The sequence below is a fragment of the Diadema setosum genome, chromosome 14 (genome assembly GCF_964275005.1).
Source record: "Diadema setosum chromosome 14, eeDiaSeto1, whole genome shotgun sequence".
Lineage (NCBI taxonomy): Eukaryota > Metazoa > Echinodermata > Echinoidea > Diadematoida > Diadematidae > Diadema > Diadema setosum.
This window is the reverse complement of record NC_092698.1, coordinates 12189076-12210648: the sequence shown is the minus strand read 5'-3', so window position 1 is coordinate 12210648 and position 21573 is coordinate 12189076. Positions and strand designations below refer to the sequence as shown.

The window sequence follows — 21573 nt, the reverse complement described above, 5'->3', positions numbered from 1 at the left end:
TGCGCTGTAATCTGACTTAATATCACGCACGCGTATCTCGCGAAAAAGAAAAGCGAATGATTATGTAATTTAGTAGGAACATCGGAAGGCATTCCTGTGTCTTATCGCGTGGTTTAGAAGAAAACATGAAAGGAACGGTTCTCTGCAAACGGGAAAAAGACGTGGATTGCGTGAATTCAGTTTTCAATGTTTCGTTTGTCGCGTGTTTGAAAACGGCAATTTAGTCAAGAAATGGAACCTCGTTATATCCGATCAAATTGCTTATGTTTTTCTTTGTCATGATGCACCAAAATTGTCCTCGTTATAACCGGAATCTTGTTGTAACCGAACTCGTTATAACCGATTCGTTCTGCCATAGGTTTACACGCAAAGGAAAACGGGACCGACGCTATCGCCTCTTTATAAGTGGTTCCTCGTTATAACCGAACTCGTTGTAACGGGGTTTCACTGTATTCCCATTGCCCACACTGCACAGCATTTTTTTCAGTTATGCAGTGGCAAACAAAGTGTACCAATAGACCTTATGCATATGACGTCACACGGTCTTACCAACTGAAGGGCGCCCTCCCTCAGAGGGCAAGCGATGCGTTGCTAGAGCGTGCTTTTACATGCGAGGCAATGGGCATTTACACACAACATCGGTGTTTCTTTTACTGTCTTTTCTATTGCATGTAATCTACAGCCCTAGATCGGGAAATTCAAGCTTGTATAGCAAATTCGACATTTGAGGTATGCATTGCACTCACCAGGTTAATGATATATCCAACATTTTGGCACAATTTTCATGAAAAAAGATGCAACTACCAGCGGTCGTAACAGCTCATCAACCTTCGAATCCGTTAGCCAATCACATGTGAGGTAGATTTCTACGTGATTTTTACTAAAACACGTACCTCGCATGTGATTGGCTGATGAAATTCAAAATGACGACACACATTCAGCGAACGGCGATGTTGCGCTATGGATACAAATTTCTGCGATATAACCTAGGAATTCTCTAGTTACTGTGAGTATTTCGATTGCACAATGTGAGAAAATTACCCAAATATTGCTGCATGATGTGTCATGTCATGTCAAACTTGTTTGATGGTAAAAAAAAACCTGCCACTAGCCTGGGGACTGGCGGCGAGTGAGGCGATCGCCGCTAGCGCGCATTGGAAAAGCACATAACTAGCTGCACGCCTCTGCGATGTCCAGGACTTCGCTTGCCCTCTAAGATGGCGTCGCGAGAGGTTGTCAAGCGAGTGATGACGTCAATGCATGAGGTCTATATCGTGCTCTGCCCTTTGGTCTCAAAACTGCCCCACGCATCTTCACTCGAATTGTACAGGCACTCGCAGCCCACTTACGAGAAAGGGGCATTTGAATTTTTGTCTATCAAGATGACTGGCTGGTATTAGCAGACTCTGCAGACACACTACGCCGTCACTTAGACATCACGTTAGACCTAGTCTCCAAGCTAGGTTTTCTCGTAAACTACGAAAAGTCTCAGCTCGAACCCACTCAGAGTCCGGAGTTCTTGGGCGCCAAACTAGACCTAAAACTAAGGCTCGCCCATCCCCTCCCTCACAGAATAGACAAGGTTCATCTAGTAGGGGGGTTCCTACTCCGCATGTCTTACGCGCAAACCAAGCACTGGCTGCGTTTTCTGGGCCTCCTTGCAAGTCTCTTGGACACAGTCCCAGATTGCAGAAGGAGAATGAGGCAAATCCAAATGGCCTTTCTCAGTCAGTATCGCCAACAAACAGACCCAATGACACAAATTATTCGTCTTACAAGGACATTGTCCCAGGCGGTTCGCTGGTGGATGCCTCCAAATACCCTGCAAGTGGGAAAATCCTTCACTACCCCAGCCCCCTCCATGACCATTCTCACAGAAGCATCGATTATGGGGTGGGGTGCAATACTAAACTCAGACCAGGTTCAAGGAACTTGGGGAGAAAGAGACGGGGGTCAGCACATAAATGTACTGGAAATGCGGGCGATACAGAATGCTCTGTTTGCCTTCAAAGACAGAGTTCGGAGGAAAACGGTTCTGATAAAGTCAGACAACCTCACGGTAGTATCTTACGTAAACAAACAAGGGGCACAAGGTCGAAACCTTTGTGCAATCTCACTCTAGACATTCTAGATTGGTGCGATTCGGTGGAGATGAATCTAACAGCCTCTCACATACCAGGAAAGGACAACTATGTGGCAGATTTCTTGTTGAGGGGAAGTTATCTCCCCACAGAGTGGCAACTCAATCCAGTCATTGCCAAACAGATCTTCAACAAGTTTGGGCCTCCCCAGGTCGAACTATTCGCATCGACATTGAACAAGCAGCTGCCAGTTTATAGCACAAAACACAACGATCCAGCTGCTCTGATGACGGACGCATTCACAATGCAGTAGAACGGGTTTCTGGGGTATGCGTTCCCACCCTTTGCATTGATACCAAGGGTACTACAGAAAGTGCTAACAGACAAGGCAACCCTCCTTCTGATAGCTCCTTGGTGGCCGAAACGGCCTTGGTTCCCCACACTGTTAGACCTTCTAACCTCTCCCCCAGTAATCCTTCCCTTCAGGGAGGATCTCCTCTGTCGACCAGGGACATCCACATATCATCCCAAGGTTCCCAACCTAAAGCTAATATTATGGACCATTTCAGGGAAATTGTGTCCCAGGCAGGTCTTTCGGGAAGGGCTGCAGAACTATCTTCCTCCTTCCTTAGATCATCTACACGAGCCACTTATGACTCTAGACTACAGTACTGTACTACTTCAAGTGGTGCTACGATAAGAAAGTGGATCCTTCCACAGCACCTGTAGGCGAGATCGCTGAATTCCTCCTGCATCTATTTGACAAGAGCTTAGCCTTCTCGACAATCAGAGGCTACAGATCTGCTATTTCAGCCTTACATGAAGGCTTCAGAGGGGGAGAAATGGTAGGATCCTCTCCCCATCTGACTAGACTAATGAAATCCCTCTTTTTGTCTAGGCCTCCTCAGAAGAAACTGAGTCCCTCTTGGAGTTTATCGAGAGTTTCGCGTGCTCTGTCCATGGCCCCCTTTGAACCTACATTTTGTATGCACAGCAGTTCTCTTGCTAACCTAACCATCAAAACCATCCTCCTCGTAGCAGTCACTAGTGGGAGAAGACGCAGTTTTCTGCACGCTCTCTCTACCAAACCTGGCCACATTCGTTGGGAAACTAGCGGGGTTAGACCTATCCCTCATGCCAAATTCCTGGCTAAGAATCAAACCATGAACTCTACGCCAGGTGAGGTCTTCATCCCCTCCCTCAAGACTCTGTCCTCCATCTCCCAAGACAAACTATGGTGCCCTGTGCGGGCCCTTAAATGGTATCTTCACAAAACCGAAGAATTGCGTACTTCAGACAATCTATTTATCAGTATCAATTCTCCCCATGCGCGCGGTCTCCCCTGATACTATTTCTCGCTGGATAGTTCAGGCTATTAAAGCTGGGGGTACAACTTCGATCCTCTCCCATAAGGTGCGGGCCCATGACACTAGGGGTATGGCCTCCTCCTGGGCCCTTTTTCAGGGAGTCCCCCTGGAAGATGTTCTCAAGGCTGCCTACTGGCATAATCCCAACACTTCTACGTCCTGTTACTTGTCAGACATTATTTCCAATGAGGCCTCATTTGCCTCTGCAGTTCTTTCCTGTCCTAGCAGGAAGTAGTTCCATCTTGACTGAACCTCCTGCCTCGACGAGCTTGCAGCTCGTTAGCCATGATCAGTAAGAGAAGAATGTTCCTTACCTTGAGGTTTTCCGCAGTCCCTCCATCCTTGGATCTGTTGGAATCTGGCAATTGTTATATCGATAGGTAAGTAAAGCAAAATGAAGTAGATATGTATGTTCGGTATCGAACATTTTATCTATGAGAGAGCTTTCCTTACCTATAGGTCCCTCCCTCCTCCCCTCTCTGCGGTTCGGCCGGTTCATCGGCATCGAAAGAGGACGAGATCGCCCGCGCTCGGGCTTATAGGGAAGTGTGTGAGGGGTTTCCCTGCTGTTGCCGGGGCAACGAGGGGGTTCAAAGAAATTTTAGCTACCGGGGGCAATTCTAATCGGCATTAGAATGGCAATTGTTATATCGATAGGTAAGTAAAGCTCTATCGTAGATAAAATGTTCGATACCAAACATACATAACTACGTAAGGTGCCCGCTTTTGCACGTAAATTTGTGGTACCATCGGACATTCAGCAGGAAATTGATGAGGAGCTTGCAAGCTCTGTGACTAGTCTCATGAGCAACAACCTGGAAGAAAAGTACTTGACGACACAGCACACAAGTACCCTTGTCCTGCCAATTGTCAGTTCGCCGCATGTAAACCAGACAACCTGGGACAACCTCAGCGCTACTGCACACATACTCGATGCAAGGCTTCAGAAAGTGCAAAAGTCTATAACACAAGGTATCAAGACGTGAGGTGTTAATGCATCTCTCGACACACTTGATTAGGAGATATCAGAGGCCAAACAGGACGCTTTTGCACTACTCTGCAATGCAAACTATGAGCTGAATGCTCTCCGAAAAGAACTTATCAAACCAGACCTGAACAGTAAGTTCACCCACTTGTGCAAGGCCTCAAACCCAGTGACCAAATACCTATTTGGAGATGATCTAGGGAAAAAAAGTGAAAGATCCCCAAGACCAGCACAAGGCTGCAGCCGGGGTCGTGATGATAGTGAAGCACACACATCCATATTACCACCCAGACCAACACACAGCAGAGTCAGCTCACCATCAGTTCAGAGAGGCTAGCTGGAAGAGACCACCGACCTCTTGCAGCTTGATCAGGCCTATTTCAGGCCAACGTCGAGCTTGGTGGAAATTACCACCACTGCCACATACCTACACCCACCCCAACTGCCTCCAGATGGAGCCAGCTGCCTGCTCAAAGGGTGGGCCAGGGCAGGAAGTAAGTGCTACATCAGTGAGAAAAGAGGTAAAGCCCTCTAGAAAGTTTAATCAGACCTGTTGGAGGCCGACGGAAGTTATTTCATAACATTTGGGACACGATCACTTCAGATCGATACATACTCAGTACAGTAAAAGGCTATGAGATTGAACTGAGCCAGATAAATCTCCACCAGTGAGGAGAAAACCCCTCTATCAGTACAAACATAATGAGGCTGAAACAATGATGCAATGGCAATTCAGGAGGAACTCTTGAATCTGCAAGCCAAGAATGATTTACATATCCAAGATGGCATCTGATCAAAGAGTTTTTATTTTATAAAATTATGCTTAATGTGACATAGTCCATAAGTGTAGAAGAAATGGAGATGACAGGGCCTCTTGCTCTCAAGTTGTTCCAGCTACACAATAGTATGATATGTATTGCACAACAGCTCTTTTAGTCGAAGCCCAAGTATCACCTTCGAGCAAATTTTTAGACATGATCCCAACATCCCATCGAAAAACTGAGGGTACACTTACGATAGCCCCATTTGACTGTTACAACATATCAAAAGCTAGGAGAAAACTTTTCAAAGATGAGTGACTTACTAATTAAATGCAGTAATGTCACATTTCATTTCAAAAAAAAAAATGAACTGCCACAGACATAATACATAAAATGATCAAATTGTACATAGTTAACTAGAAACTATTTTTCACTGTGATGATGTCATGATTTTGAAATACTGTAATTGTAACTTCTGTGGGCAATTGAATAAGGTACAACATACTGAAATCTGCGTGAAAATTGGTCAAGGATAAGTGAAGTATGCTCACATATATATACAAATATCTGGTGTCATCATTTTGATTTCTTGGGTTTTTTTTTTTCATTTCATTCAGGAATTAAATAACTTTAATCAGTTTGCCAGCATCAGCAACCCAACAGATGACATCCACAGCTCATCAGCCTTTAGAATGTGAAACAAAAAATGGAGGGTTTCCATTCACCTTAAGAAGCTTTAATGAATTTAAGATGAACAGTTTTGCATGTGCAGACTTTCAACTTTGAAGGACCTGTGTGACATCATAGTAATTCAAATTGACCTGAAATTGGGCAGACATAAGCTCAATAATATTACAAAGCGATTTTATACAACAACAACAACAAAAGTTTGCTTTGTGTTAGCGCATTAGGCACAAATGATGCATGTGCACAAAATTTTGAAATGCTCAAGATGGCCTAAAGCGTATGCAAAACCATTTGGAGCATTTTTAAATTTTGATGCGTGTGTACGTGCACATCATGATTGCCTAACTAGTGACTATTATGCAATACTATCACATGTGACTTCCAAGTTACTGCTCATTAAATTTGTTACAAAAATGACTTTTGGTTATGAAGATAGGTATTATGACTGATCATCTGACATGACCTGAAAGAAAGAATGGTGCATAGATGACATCATGCATGACTGAGCTCACTGAACAGAGACTCGGGTAAATAGTGAAAAGGTGTTAATTCTGCGATGGCCAGTGCATGGATCATCAGCAGCACACCAGGGATCACTAATGTCTGGACATTTCCCCCTTGCTGGCCGGTGCTGCATTGGGATTCCCTAGACATCACCCCCGTGGCATCTCAAAACACTCGCATCTATAACCTCCCACTCTTTCACTCTTTATCACCAACAATATCTCTACACCCCCCTATTCCCACAACCTCCCCATGCCTCCCCAACAGTCCATGCAGATCCTGTCTTTGCTGCTCCACAAATCCTCTTACTGTAAAACATGATATTTTAGCGGCATGAAATTTGTGCGAATTGGAGCCAACAACCTTTTTCATTGCATGAAATTTTGCAAAGTGCCTCTGGCATTCAATGCATATAGTGTCGACAAGAGCCTTTGCATGCATTTTAATTTCTTGGCTTTCGCGAAATTCGCGAAATTAAAATGCATGCAAACATTCCTTGTTTTACAGTAATCCACATTTCCTTCTCCCTACCACCTACTCCCTTCACTCTGACCCACCTCCTCACCGATCATCCAGTGAATCCCCTGCACCCAAACTCCACAGAATACACCTCTGCTCTCCACCCGTTTTTCTTACACTGCTCTCTCAACTCAGCATACCTATCCAACTTTCTTACCCTTTCCTCATCCATCCTCATTTCCCACGTCACAGTCAGTTCCACCATTGCCACCCTGTGCACAGACCTAGCCACCAACACCATGTCTGGCCGCAGGGCAGTCACCACCACCTCCTTTGGCACTGTATAATTCCCCTCATCCACCTGCACCTCCCAGTCATCCCCTGCTGCTGGCATCCCTCCATCATCATCACCTTGGCCCTTCTCACACTGTGTCTGACTCCCTCCTTTACAAAACAGATTCCCCTCACCTTAACCCTAACTAGGCCGGGCTATTTAGGTAGTTGATAGAGCCGGGGGGGCCTCCCAGGCCCCCCCTCCAGATCTCGGCCGTCGATCGCGACAAAAATTGGCACACACATTGCCTATGATGTAATCTAAAATAACATGAAATTGATTTTTTCAAAAAAATTTTATTTATGCTAATTTATGCTAATTTATGCATAATGATGCATGAAATCATACTATTTGGTATCAATCACAAAATAAAGCTCAAAACAGGCACAATTTTTGTGTAAATATTCTTTTTATTGTCCTTAGCAAATGTAATAAAAAAATTGTGATATCAGAAAAAATTCTTCAGTATTTTATTGTTTTTTTAATTTCTTATATATTTCTTTGTTTTTTCGACTTTATGTTTTTCATTGTTTTTTCGATTAAATTTGTCCGCGACATCGTTCCGAACAAGAAAATATGTTATTCATTGACTTTAATCAATAAAACACCAAAATAATCATGCTTTTGTGAAATTTGCCTGTAAGCACAGTTTGCATTAAAATTGTACACGAATTCACGTTTTTGAGCAATTTTTGGTCTGACATGCATGTACATATTTATGCGTAACTTTGGAACCGCGCGCCTGGGCGTCGCAAATTTGGTGTCAAATGATGCGGGAGACTTGAAAGAAAAAAGTCATGAAACGTCGCAGCGATAGCTTTTTGCGATTGCGATACATCGCGCGGAACGTCAGGGGGGGCCTCGGAGGCCCCCCCCCCCCACGGCCTAGTTAGGGTTAAGGGGTCCATACTTCTTTCTCACCCCACTTTCATCCTTGCCACTCCCACCATCTCCTTCAAAACTTGGTTATGCCTCCATGTATAGGCCTGCAATAACCCTCCATACACGGATAGAATGTGCTCCAGTGAGCCCTTTGCCTTCTTGCAAATCCTACACCCATCATCCTCAAAAAAATCCCATCTCTTCAGATTCACTGGTGAAGGCAAAACATCATAAATGGAACTGTTCATGAAGCTGCAGAAGACATTGACCTGAGATCATTCCACAACACCTTCCTCTGCTCCACCCTTTCCCATTGATTCCTTACCCCCTGTACTCCCTGCTGTGCAGCCTTTGAAAACCGGTACTCCTCCTCTTTCTCCTTGACCGCCTCCACTGCCAAATCCCTCCTACCCTCAACTGCCTTGCTTGCTGTACCATCTCACTCCCAGATGAAACCCGACTCTGCTCCGCCCCACCTGAACAGCACCTCGCATCTCCTTCCACTTTGCCATTGCTACTGTCTCATCCACAGCCTCATCCACACTCCACTTCCTGTGCTGATCGGTGGCCTAGATCCTGCTATAGTCAGGTCCTTCAAATCCATCATCATCACTACCCTAACCTTGCCAGCTTTAAACTCTTCAGCCACTGATGTCATGGGCAATTGCACCTTACCTGATCTACAAAAGAATGCCAGATCTGTAAGCATTCTCAGAACACCTATCCACTTCCGGTAGTACGAGTTCATCCTCTGTACACCTTGTACACCTACAGTTGCCACATGATCTGTGGTAGCAAGCCAAACTGGCAGCACCACACCTTCGCATTCCCAGGGATGAGCACCATCATGTCTTTCCTCAACCACTCCACCACTTTGTCATAGATCTGAACACCTCGATGCCTATCATTCAACTTACCCTCATACCATCGACCAAGGCTCTTCACCCCCTACTCAGAAACCTGAGGTATATCCTCTCCCCTAATCTGAAACCTTGGAACCACCTTCCCCTTCCGCAATGACACTGAGTGGCTCTTCTCGGCCTTGAACTTTAACCGTGTCCCGGCCACCAATTCCTTCAACCTGTGGAGCCCATCCTCAACCTGGGTCTCATTGCCAGACACAGTGGTGAGGTCATCCATGAAAGCCCTAACTGAAGACACAACTACCTCTGCAGCCAGTGTCAACCCCTCAATTCTCGAAGCCACACACCAGGTCAGCACCTCCATCCCTATGAACAAACAGCAGCGGTGAGACTGGACACCCCATCAGGATGCCAATCTCTGACACCTGCCATTTCGTCGTGTAAGTCTGGGTCGTGAACCTTATCCTAAACTGGCCATAGTAGCTCTGCTCCATCTCCCAGATCACCCTAGGGACCCAGAAAAACTCCATAGCAAAACTGAGGTAGCTGTGAGGCACTGATCCTTATGCATTTGCAAGGTCCAACCAGAGAACATCCACATCCTCCTTCTCACGTTTGCACCTCTGATGACTCCCAAATCATCTGGATGTGTTCTGTGCACCCAGGGAAATCCAGGACCCCTGCCTTCTGTACAGAGGTGTCCACAAACTGGTTCTTAATCACAAATTCTGTTAACCGCTTTGCCAAGACACTAAAAAGGATCTTGCCATCCATGTTCAGAAGCGACATTGGTCTAAGCTGACTGATGCCTTTGGTGTTGTTTTCTTTTGGGATATACACCCCTTCGACCACACACCAGCTGGCTGGAACAATCCACTCTCGCCATAGCACCCTACTGATCCTGCACAACACCCTTTGGACAAGAGAACAGTATTTGAACAACGTATAAGACAAGCCATTCTTCCCGAGCTGCACTCCCAGCTCAGGCCTTCCTAACTACCACTTCAACATCCCACACCTTCAATGCACTCAAATCAAAGCCGACTTCTGGCTCCTGTGGCCTCGACAACCCTAGCACCTTAACAAAAGGCTCCTCTCTCCTTTCGTCACAATATGTGACCCTCAGATGCTCCTCCAACTACTCCTTTCACACCTCCAAATTTCCTGATACCCCTTCCTTGAACAGCCTCTTTGTAAACTTGTGCAGATTCCTATAAATCTCCCTCTCCCGCTTCCTCCTCCTCCACTCCTTACACTGATATTCAGCTCTCCTCACATCTGCATACCTCTTTAATGTCATTTTGAACAGTTTTTTTGTACTGTATTACTGTAATATATTTTTTTATGCGATGATAATCATATTTAACTGCACACATGCACTCTACGAGAAGAACTAGCTTACCCAATATCATGATGCATGTTGTATTCAGTTGAGTTTCATGTTACTTTGATCAATTTTTATGTTCATTGATTTGATCTCTTTTATTCCTTCTCATTCATACCACATTGGTGATATATTTTGTGTAAAAAGGTTTGATATGTGTAGAGTTTGTGACTTACACCTATGAAAGTGTTAATTTTATATTTTATTTTGAATAATGGATAAGTTATTTGTTATGGTGCACAACGTATAGGTGTCACGTGGCATGCAGCACTGCGTCAACATATCTATTTCTCTTTCTCTCTTGACCTCCCTTGGTTCTCGCATATATCCTGCTCACTCAGTGTTTTGTTGTCATACACCTTCTTCTTACTTTTTTTTTTATCCTCTTCTCCATTTCTTCCACTTACCTGGCTTTGTCTCTATCTCTCTCTCTCTCTCTCTCTCTCCCATGTCCCTCTTTTTTCCTCTGTGTATCTATACCCAACTATACCAATCCATTGTTTGGAATGTGTTTTTTTTTTTTTACCTTTTTTGTAGAAATACTTTGTACATTTTTAGATTTTTAGATTTCCCTGTATTCAGTGCAATGTAATTCAATAGATACATTGTGCATATCTCAGAGAAGAATCTCATTGACCAGTAAGGCTTTGATGCTCAGGTGTACGTATGTCATTACTGGTGTGTAAGGAGAATAGGAAATTGGCAGAACTTATAATGTACCAATATGTTGTGTGAGCGTCGTGGTGTGTATATGCAAGAACATGAGAGAAAGAGCGAGTGAAAGTGACAAAGAGCGAAAGGGCGTGTGAGAGAGAGAGTATGAATACTGAACCCTGGTCACCTATGTTTTTAGCTCACCTGAGCCAAACGCTCAAGTGAGCTATTGCGATCGCCCTTCGTCCAGCGTCCGGCGTCCATCGTGCGTAAACTTTTTACATTTTCATCTTCTTCTTGAAAACCCCAAGACTGATTTTCATCAAACTTGGCAGGTAGCATCCCTAGGGGGTTAGGAACTCAATTTGTTAAAATGGGCACCATGCCCCACCCAGGGGGCCCCCGGAAAAAATTAAGGAATCTGTAAAAATCTTCTTCTCTAGAACCAGAAGTGATAGAGCTAAGTTAATGCTATGAGTTAGTACATTGATGACTGTAGTTTCAAGTTTGTTCATAACAGAATCAGGGGTGCCCCCCTTGGGACCCAGGGGAAGGGGGTGGGGAGGGTTCCTAATGGGGCCTAAATTGTACATTTTCATCTTGAGAACCCCATGACCCATTTTCACCAAACTTGGCAGGTAGCATCCCTAGGCCCAGGGGGTTAGGATCTCAATTTGTTAAAATGGGCACCATGCCCCACCCAGGGGGCCCCCAGGGGGTCCAAACCCCCCAAAATAAAGAAATCTTTAAAAATCTTCTCTAGAATGAGAAGTTATAGAGCTAAGATGATACTATGAGTGAGTACATTAATGACTTAGTTTCAAGTTTGTTCATAGCAGATCCAGGGGTGCCCCTCTTGGGGGCAGGGGGGAGGGGGGGGTTGTGAAGGTCCAAATGGGGGCCTGAATTGCACATTTTCATCTTCTTCCTGAAAACCTCATGATGGATTTTCGTCAAACTTGGCAGGTAGCATCCCTAGGGGGTCAGGATCTCGATTTATCAAAATGGGCACCATGCCCCACCCAGAGGGCCCCAGGGGGCCCCATCCCCCCCCCCCCCCCCAAATTAAGGAATCTTAAAAAATTTGGGCCCTTACTGTACATTTTCATCTTCTACTTGAGAATGCCTGGTCAAATTTTAGTAGTGCTGTGAATAATTTAGATTAGTGACTGCGTGAAAGGTGAACTTGCAATACTCAGGTGAGCGCTAGACCCGCGGGTCTCTTGTTTTATATGATGTAATGTTTACGACTTGCCCAGTCTGTAGGTCTACATGTCCTGTCGTACGACCTCATTTATAGTGTGTATATTTTACGTGTTTCATTTTTGTGAATACTTTTTTTGTAATCTTTATTGTCTCTTTTACTTTGTAATTGCATGTGCACTTCAGACATGAATACCTCAATAAAATACCATTTATCTATCTATCTTCTTGAAATCCTCATTCAGGCCCTTCAGACCAGCTCTCTTCCCCTCTTCCCTGCCTCTATCACCTACAACGCAAACTCTTCTCCGCCCTCAAGTGGGCCATCAAACACTGTTTCCTCGACTCTGACTTTCCAACACCCCCTCCACATTCCCCACACCTCCACCACCCACAGGCTTTATCCCAAGCTCCTCTGCACACGCCCCATAACACAACCCCTTGAACATCGGCATCTCCTTGTCAACACTCCCACCCAATTCTCCTTCCAAAACTCCTGCAAGCTTGATGTTAAAATGCTCCCACTTATCACTACTCGCCTGTGGCCATGCAATCAGCTCCTTTCGCTCCAACATGCCATGTATATGGGTGAAGCTGAGGGTCTCTGGCTCTGTGGTCTGAACCTGACTAGGACCTCCCACTGTCTCACCCAGCTCAGTGCCAGTGCAATCATGCCCTAATGCCACTCTTCTACAGCTGGTTCTTGCCCTGTGAACTTGTTAAAGATAATAAAAAGTTTTGGTACCTCAAAAGTTTCCCTGAATTTCCTTGTCTTGGTTTGTGTTTCACGTTAAAGTACGTTGTCTGTGAGAATTACTCGCCCCAAAGTGCTGTCATGTCTTAGTAATCATGCAATAATGGTTTCGTACCAGAGCCGTCGCCGCACAGCGTCGATAAATATTGTACGAAACCACTGACTGCGACCAGCAGCGTGCAGCCCATTGTACGCATAGCTAACTGCGACCAGCAGCCCCATACGCATAGCGTAATGGGGCTTCGCATTGTAGCATTCAGGATCATGACAGAATTAGTATCGCGGGTAAATGTCAACTTAAAATCCAAAAATTTCTTCAATTTGAAGACTTACCAATTAAGTTGAAGTATTGAAAACAGGCTTCGAACAACGTTTGGTTCTGCCAATAGTCCCGTTCTTTTTGAATTGATGACTGAATGTGACTCGGTCGAGAGGACCTTGGGAGAGCTACATACACTGACTACTACGACCAGCGCATGCGCACACAAACATCTTATCCGTTGATGGATTTGAAATTTGTGCGCATGTGATGTGTTCACATGCACTGGCTGCAGTATTCAGTGTATGTAGCTCTCTCAAGGTCCTCTCGGCCGATTCACATTCAGTCATCAATTCGAACAGAAAGGGACTATAGGCAGAACCAAACGTTGCCCGAAACCTGTTTTCAATACTTCACCTTCATTGGTAAGTCTTCAAATTAAAGAATTTTTGGGATTTTAAGTTGACATTTATCGTGCGATACTAAATCTGTCATGATCCTGGATGCTACAATGCGAAGCCCGATTACGCTATGCGTATGGGACTGCTGGTCGCTATGCGTATGGGGCTGCTGGTCGCAGTTAATTGCATGATTACTAAGACATGAGAGCACTTTGGGGCGAGTAAGTCTCACAGTGTTAGTTATATGAAAGGTACTTTAACCTGAAACACAAACTAAGACAAAGATATTCAAGGAAACTTTTGAGGTACCAAAACTTTTTATTATCTTTAAGTATCTCGATGTGCTTTACAGACTATTGTTAACTCTTTATGTGCCACGTTCGCACGTCTGACTCAGTCGACGGCGTGCCAACTTCGCATATTCTGCTCAACAAACAAAGCCGCCAAAACCGATCGATAAATCGCTAATCCCGCGGTACAATCAAAGCGTTTCTTGCGCTTTTGTTCCTCTCACATACAGCTTGCATTCTATGTGGTGATTGACTATCACGCAGTGTTCCAAACTAAATTTTTGCATGCATTCTAAGTTTCTGTCACTATTTTATGTGCAAAAGTCATGCCTGTACAGTAATGTAGCAACTGGTAATTCAAAAGAAAAATTGAAAATAGAATTGTCATACATTGTTTATGAAAGCAAAGTTTGGCATTCCTCTTTAAAGGACAAGTTCACCTTCATAAACATAAGGATTGAGAGAATGTAGCAATATTAGTTGAACACATCATTGAGGAAAATCAGAAAATCCGTTCAAAAATTATGAATATTTGAAGTTTTTGTGCAGTCACCGCTGGATGAGAAGACTACTGCAGCGTATGATGTCATATGAGTACAACAATATAGGAAAATATAAAGAGAATTTCACAAAATTTCATCTTTTGAAAAAAGTACACATCCCCTTGACTCGTTACTGACATATATTATGGGTACTATTATTTCCCCTGCCTGTAGAAAGAGGCAAGTCAAGTGCTCTTTTATTATGCGAAAAAAAGTGAAAATATGTTGAATTTTCTTAACATTTTCTTTATACTGTTGTACGCATATGACATCACAAGCTGTAGTAGTCTCCTCATCCAGCAGTTCCAACACAAAAATTTTTTAAATTCATAACTTTTGCATTGATTGTCTAATTTTCCTCAAACTTTCACCGATGTGTTCTACTAATATTGCTGCATTCTCTCAATCCTTATGTTTATGAAGGTGAACTTGTCCTTTAACTTTGCTCACTATTATGTCCAGCTTAACAGAAATTTGTAGAAGTTACACAAATTGGAAAAAACAGATTTCTTTCTCAAAGCATGATTACCTTCGTGTCTCAGAATAACGTGGCACACAGGGGGTTTCCACCATGCCACATAAAGAGTTAAAAGTACCCGTCCTTTCAGAATCCAGCATGGATTCTTATTTAGCACGACTCAATGCAAAAAAGCAGATGAGGCAGGTGAGTAGCCTTTCAGTTAAAAGAAAACTGTACTGACATTTTCTAATTGTCTGATAATTCTAATCTACATTTTTTTATGCCTACTACTGGAAAGAGAGGATTGTAAAACCCAGGATAAGCCTGTAATGATTTTTTGAAAAAAAATAAAAACGAGCAAGCCATGGAACGATCCACACAATTTGGCCTACGTCACAGGTGCTCTTTGTGCACAACTCCGACATTGGAAAGACGAACTACATAATGCCAATTTACTGATGAAATCTCACACGAAGTACTGCAAAAGCTGTTATTTAGTATAATTGCAATATGGAGCTATAATAAACATGTTAAACAATATCTATTAATCTTTAAAAGCAATCTCTTCAACAGCTTTTTATTTAGATAAAACTTGTGGGGAAATTCCAGATATGCAAAATGAAATTGGCATCGTTATCCGAACGTGCTGCCCATAGAAGACTGTGTGTAAAGTAACGTTACGCATTGATGATCATGATCGAGCGATGGTTCGCCAGTTCAAACTATCTAACGTAGATGAGGGCTGAGTGAATCTAAATCCAAATGTAGATAGACTCTCTTCAACGGCACGCACGATTTACGCTTAGTGAGATGAAAACGGTACCCAGTACACATAGACTCTGAAATACTAGAACTAGGACTAGGACTACTGAGCAGTCAAGGAGTAGGTTCTACGTGGCAGTCCAAGTTTTGATGAGTAGGCCCTACACTCACTCACCGTCAACACTGCAGCTGCAGGCCCTATGTGCACAGCGCTAATAAGGCACAGCGTAACGTTACATACCCCTGCTGCCAGAACTTGAAGAAAGTCCAGACGAAAGTCCAGACTCCAGATCTAGATCTGGACCCTTGTCCTGCAGGCACTGTTGTTCCTGTGCTGGATTTTTCAGGTAAGGTATCTGCTTTATGGATTTCCGATGTTTTGTAGTCGAGATGAATCTCATAGTGGTGTTATTTACACCAAGGACTAATGTTAGATCTAAAAGTTTGTTTCAGTAGGCCTACTAGGACCCATATATCTCGGAAGAGTGGCCTGACCACGTAGATTCTAACACAGTGTCGCCGCTTCGCGATCCCAGCGCTGGTGTAGGTATAGTGCTAGCGTACTTCCGTATCCATGTAGATATCTCAAAATTCACCTTGCCAAATGGCACCAAACTCACAGGAAATACTTTATGATTCATATCCAACAGCTCACGTTAATTGGAAACAAATCACATGTCGGGAAGCGTAAGTGTAGATGTCGACTTTCCTGTCGGCGTCGCTAAAAATAATCTGCTCTACGACTAACACGAGTGATTGCGGACAGGCCCTACCTAGAGTGTCTACCTGCTGCGCACGCACAGACTGAAGCTAGCCATTTAATATCATGAGACAAATCTTTCAAGTAATCGGGGGCAATAAATAAATTTACAAATTATTTGTGGTAAGTTGAATGAAAAATGTAGTTCCTATATCACACAAGTCGCAAAAATCATTACACTTTTGAGTTTAGTTCTCGCGTAAATTCCCCGTTCGCACAGTACTAGTCAGCTAACTTCAGTTCTAGATTGTGCATCTTGCGTTCGCCAAGATCTCTCGCGAAGAGCGAGTTTTTTTTGAGTGACGACTTGAAAGTCGACGTCAATATTGATACTTCTCGATTACTGATTTCGTTCAAATATAAGAGAATACTTTGAAATATGCTATGAAGTATATCCTGTAATTTTGTTGCGATTTGGTTTAGTGAAATTTGAGATATCTACATGGATAGAACAGTACACAAGCGCCGCCTGCTAGCTAAATTAGGCCTAAGCGTCGTCTGCTACTCGATACGAATTAACGCACGCGTATGCGAGCACTTGTAATCAGTAATAGTGAGAGCACCTGTGACATCATAACATCCGGGCTCGTCAGCTCATTAGCATAATTCTCACCTAAAAAGTTCCATTTTTAACATTAAATTACGGACTTAATCGTTATGAAATTTTGATTCTGTTTGCACCGCTGGGTCTTTTAGAATTGAAAGAACAACATATAGAAAAATAAAAAACCAGTAAAATGCCCTTTTAAGTGGGGCACACACTCACCAATAGGTATGAAAACCCTTCCCGCTGCAACCCCTTGGCCCTGGCACACAGCCCTACACCACAAATGGGGCACACTTAAAACCGGTAACTGAGGGGCCAGTTATTTGCTTGCAGTAACCATCAGAGTAGCCTTCCTTGATGCCCCACCTATCCCAGGTGTCACTGCTCTATAGTTTAGACATAGAAACTATAGTTAAGACATGACTCTGTGACATGACTGTATGAAATTGCATGGACATTGACTGAAAGACTTTGGAGATATTTCTTTCACAAGATACGATGATGGAAAGAATAAAATACAAGGAAAGTTTTCTCACAAACATAACAAGTGATACGCCAACAAACATAACAAGTGATACGCCAGTCGGCATATCACTTAATAAAGAACAAAGAAAGAATTGGAGCAAACACAATAGGTACATGTAATACGATGATAGTGTATGAACAGTTGAAATAGTGGGACCCAAGGTTAATCATGTTTGATAATCAATGATAAATGCCAAGAAGCAAAGAAAAATACCAATCGTAATACTCACAGTCGTCATAAGAATGCACCCATCCAGCTTTCAAAAAAACAAAAACATAAAGTCATATTGATAAGAAAATCCATAACTCTCTCATGTTGTCATGATTCACCAAGGAGGTGAGTTAATTTTGTCTCACCCCCAGCGCTCCCTAGGATTCACCAAGTACTTACTAGTTTTAGTCTCTGCTACCACATGACCACTCTAGATGCGAAGTTAAAGGGTGTGTACAGTTCTGGTCGAGGTGTAGATTTAGCTTTTAACATTTTGCGAGATATTCAGAAACCACTCTATGAGATGTAAGGGGGAATGCAGTTCTAAGGGATATCAAAAGTTTATTCGATGAAAATCGGTTTTGAAATGGCTGAGATATCCAAAAACAAGGTGAAACAAAGAGATCCTAATAAAGTTGTGGCATGTCGCCTTTTATTATTAGCACTTTTTTATTGATATCTCAGCCATTTGAAAACCAATTTTCATCAAATAAACATTGAATTCTTCTTAGAATTACATACTCTTTCTTATTTCATAAGAGGCTTTTCATTATCTCACTTAGGAATGTTCAAAACATGAATCCCTACCTCAACCAGTACTGTACAGTCCCCTTAAACACTACAAAAATATTATATAAGTCACCAAGTTCAATATATAATTATCTATCTGCCAAACTTACCCTAAGCTTGATATCCATGTTGTCTTATGCCTTCCCACCCTAACCCACCCCCAGTGTGCAAGAAAAAAAATGAAATAGTGCTTGTATCCACCATCAAACTGAAGCTGCACACCAATATACATCTGTGGGACTATGCAAAACAAATGTCTCAGTGGATGCAACTCTCCAAAAAATTATCACAGGAGAACAAACGAAACCGAACAGTAGAGTGATACTTCAAAATAAAGGAAAAAAACTCTAAATGTTCTGACCCACAAACAAATTTCACCAGCACATACACTTATTATTGCATTGTAATATGATTGAGATACACAAACTGTAGAAACAAAACAATGGATATTGTTAAACAGTTATTGTGTCAATTCAAAACTCACTTGTTGTTGGCCGATTTTCCAGATTTTTGTACCTATCGAGAGCTGGATTCATAGACTAGCATGTCACCAGAGTGTATGTTGTTTGTGCCCACACAAATAATGTATAGCCCTAATACATTTCCCTGTGAAGACACACAGCTGAACTGAACTGTTCACATTCCCAATGAGAGAAGGCCAGATCAGTGCAGCACCACAGAGTGAACATCAAAAGCTAGAGAGAACGACCAGATTGACCTTGTTACCAAAAAAGGGTTGTTTACTTATTCTTTTGGGTACTAATCTCAGGTAATACTGTGCTAGGAGTGATAGGAAACACCGTCAGGGCAGAGTGCCCACTCCTTTTCGTCTCACCGTACCTCCCGGCCGCCTTCTAGGCCTGTCTTCATCAGCCCGAAGTTTCAAAATAGCGTGCTATTTTGCGGTTACAAAAATAGCACGATGTCAAAATAGCGGGCTATTTGTGTGGTGAAGACGCAAATAGCGCGCTATTTGATTGGGAAAAATTCCCCAAATATCTTGGGCTAGTTCGTGACCTAGCGCGCTAATTTGGGAAACAGCGCACTAATTCGTTTGCGTCTCCATCAGCTCGAAAATTTCTCGATCCCACCATATATTACATGACTGGGAAGCACTGGCTGATGCAAGCAACAGATTACGAACTGTACCCTTCATTTTGCTTCCCAGCGAAGGCCCCGTCTACATATCACGGATATGGTGTTCCGTAAACTGTCAATGTTGATACGATTTGCACACTAATGTAAGAACAGAATGGTAGAAAATAGACCTGAAAGCTCATTACATGTATTGTGTACATGATCAAGATCGATGCGACGAACAATCGAGCTTGTTACTGAAGTACTATTCTGATACCTACTGTCCCGAAACACCTGTCCATACCAGTCTGTTGTGTATTGTACATACGGTGATACGAGAGATTTGCACAGGGAAATCCACTTTTGAACTAGAGTGATGCAACACCCATATGTCAAATTTCGGGCCAATTTCCCCAAGCGGGCTGTTGGAAGCTGATGAAGACGCACATTCGCAGTATCGGGCTATTTTCCCAGACCACAAAATATCCCGCTAGTTTGAACTTCGGGCTGATGAAGACACACCTAATGACATTGTCCTCCCTTTTTGTCCTATGATCAATTCCTATTTCTTTTTTATGACAGGAATCCCAAGGGTCGAACAGGAATGCAGGGGAGGGGTCTGCTGGGGAGATTTGGACCAAATCATGCAGCAGATCCAATAGCTACACGGTAAGGATGTTTTATATGTAGCAGTGTTTGATTTTCCCATGATGTACCGAAATCTGTGGCTGAATTGTCATTGTCCCATCCACTCTACATAGCAGGAAGTCGGTGTCATAACTTTGTACTAACTATAATTCATATATTCATGTACAACTCAGTTTGGTCAGTTCTCTAGTATACGCTTAAATATGCACACTGCCAACAGGGCAGCACACACATTTCTTCAATAAAATCTGTTGGCTAACTAACTTGTAGCCAATATTGATTGTCAGTTTTCTTTGGCATGCACTTGCCTGCAAATTCAAACTATTATTATTATATATAGTAAATATAGTAATTGTCTAAGGCGACGCAGGGGGTCCGCCATAGGTTTTGTGCGGCTATCTCCTCCGAAGCCGCCGGCTCCGAGACCGGTACCGTCGGCAGCGGGAGGGTCTCCTCTATTTCCCGTTCGGGTTTCGTCCGCGCTCCTCCTCCGTGTCGACGTCGAGAGCAGTACAAAAAACAAAGAAAAACAAAAGACAAACAACAACATGCAGCGTTTGCGGGCGCGATTGTGCGCTGGACTCCCGCTTCAGTGGCGAAAGCTCTATCATCGTTCTTGGACACACACACACGCACACGATGTATACGGGTTATATACAGCTCGCGCCAGGTCGCGGGCTCAGGTCGCACACACAGAACTCTATACAATCTGTGGTGGCAGTGGGCATTCTCGCTTGCCCAGCTGATCGTTCGCGGGGACATGATACACGCACTATGAGTACGGGCAATACATCGCGGAGAGTGGTGAGGTGATGTGTATTCATTGAGCCTGTTGCTGTGTTGCATTGCATATCATGATGCGTTCTCGGTACACGGGAAGCTACGAATGCCGTATTTTATTTCACGAAACTTAAGGATCCTCTGCAGCTCAGCTACGTCATTTAGTTTATTTTCAAGTCGGGTATCATTGTACTCAGACTGTTTAGCAGTGATCTCAACGGCTAAATATCCACTTAAATTTTGTCCTTGCCAATCGTGCCCTTCCATATCAGATTACAGGCCTGCGCCTGTGTATGTATTGACGATGGTTACACCAGCAGGGAGGTGGAAGAGAGACACGAAACAATATCTGCGTGCGCGTGATATGGGCTCTCATATGGTATACATGGCGCGGTCATAAGGGCATTTACGTACAGTTCGCCATTGGCGTGCCCAAATGAAAACAACGAATGCTGTTACTTTATTGTATTTTGCACAACTACAGGATACTATGCAGCTCAGGTACGTCATTTAGTTTGCTCTCACGTCGGGTATCATATATAGTCAGACTGTTTAGGACGGCTAAATATCCACTTAAATTTTCATCCTTGCCGATCGTGCCCTTCCATTTCAGATTACACGCGCCGCTGTCCATTCGTTTATTGCATGGCTGCTGTAAACATGAATATTCATAAGACACGTGCGGATGTAAGGGAAAACCTCGTGTTGTCGAGCGCCTATTTTGAAGTTACAAGTGGAAATTAAATGGGTGGTTCTATAGTCCGTCAAACCAAGTTTTGGTGAGAAAAATAAAAAAGAGGGAGCAAATGACGACAAAAATATT

General features: G+C 43.4%; 1 protein-coding gene across 1 annotated transcript in view; it reads left to right on the top strand.

Annotated features, from left to right (window-relative positions):
• LOC140238363 (transient receptor potential cation channel subfamily M member-like 2) overlaps positions 1 to 21573 on the top strand; it is a 370479-nt gene that overhangs the window by 308953 nt on the left and 39953 nt on the right. Inside the window, exon 30 of the mRNA XM_072318295.1 lies at positions 19905 to 19991. Within this exon, the coding sequence (XP_072174396.1) occupies positions 19905 to 19991 (87 nt within the window). The remainder of the gene's footprint in view (positions 1 to 19904; positions 19992 to 21573) is intronic.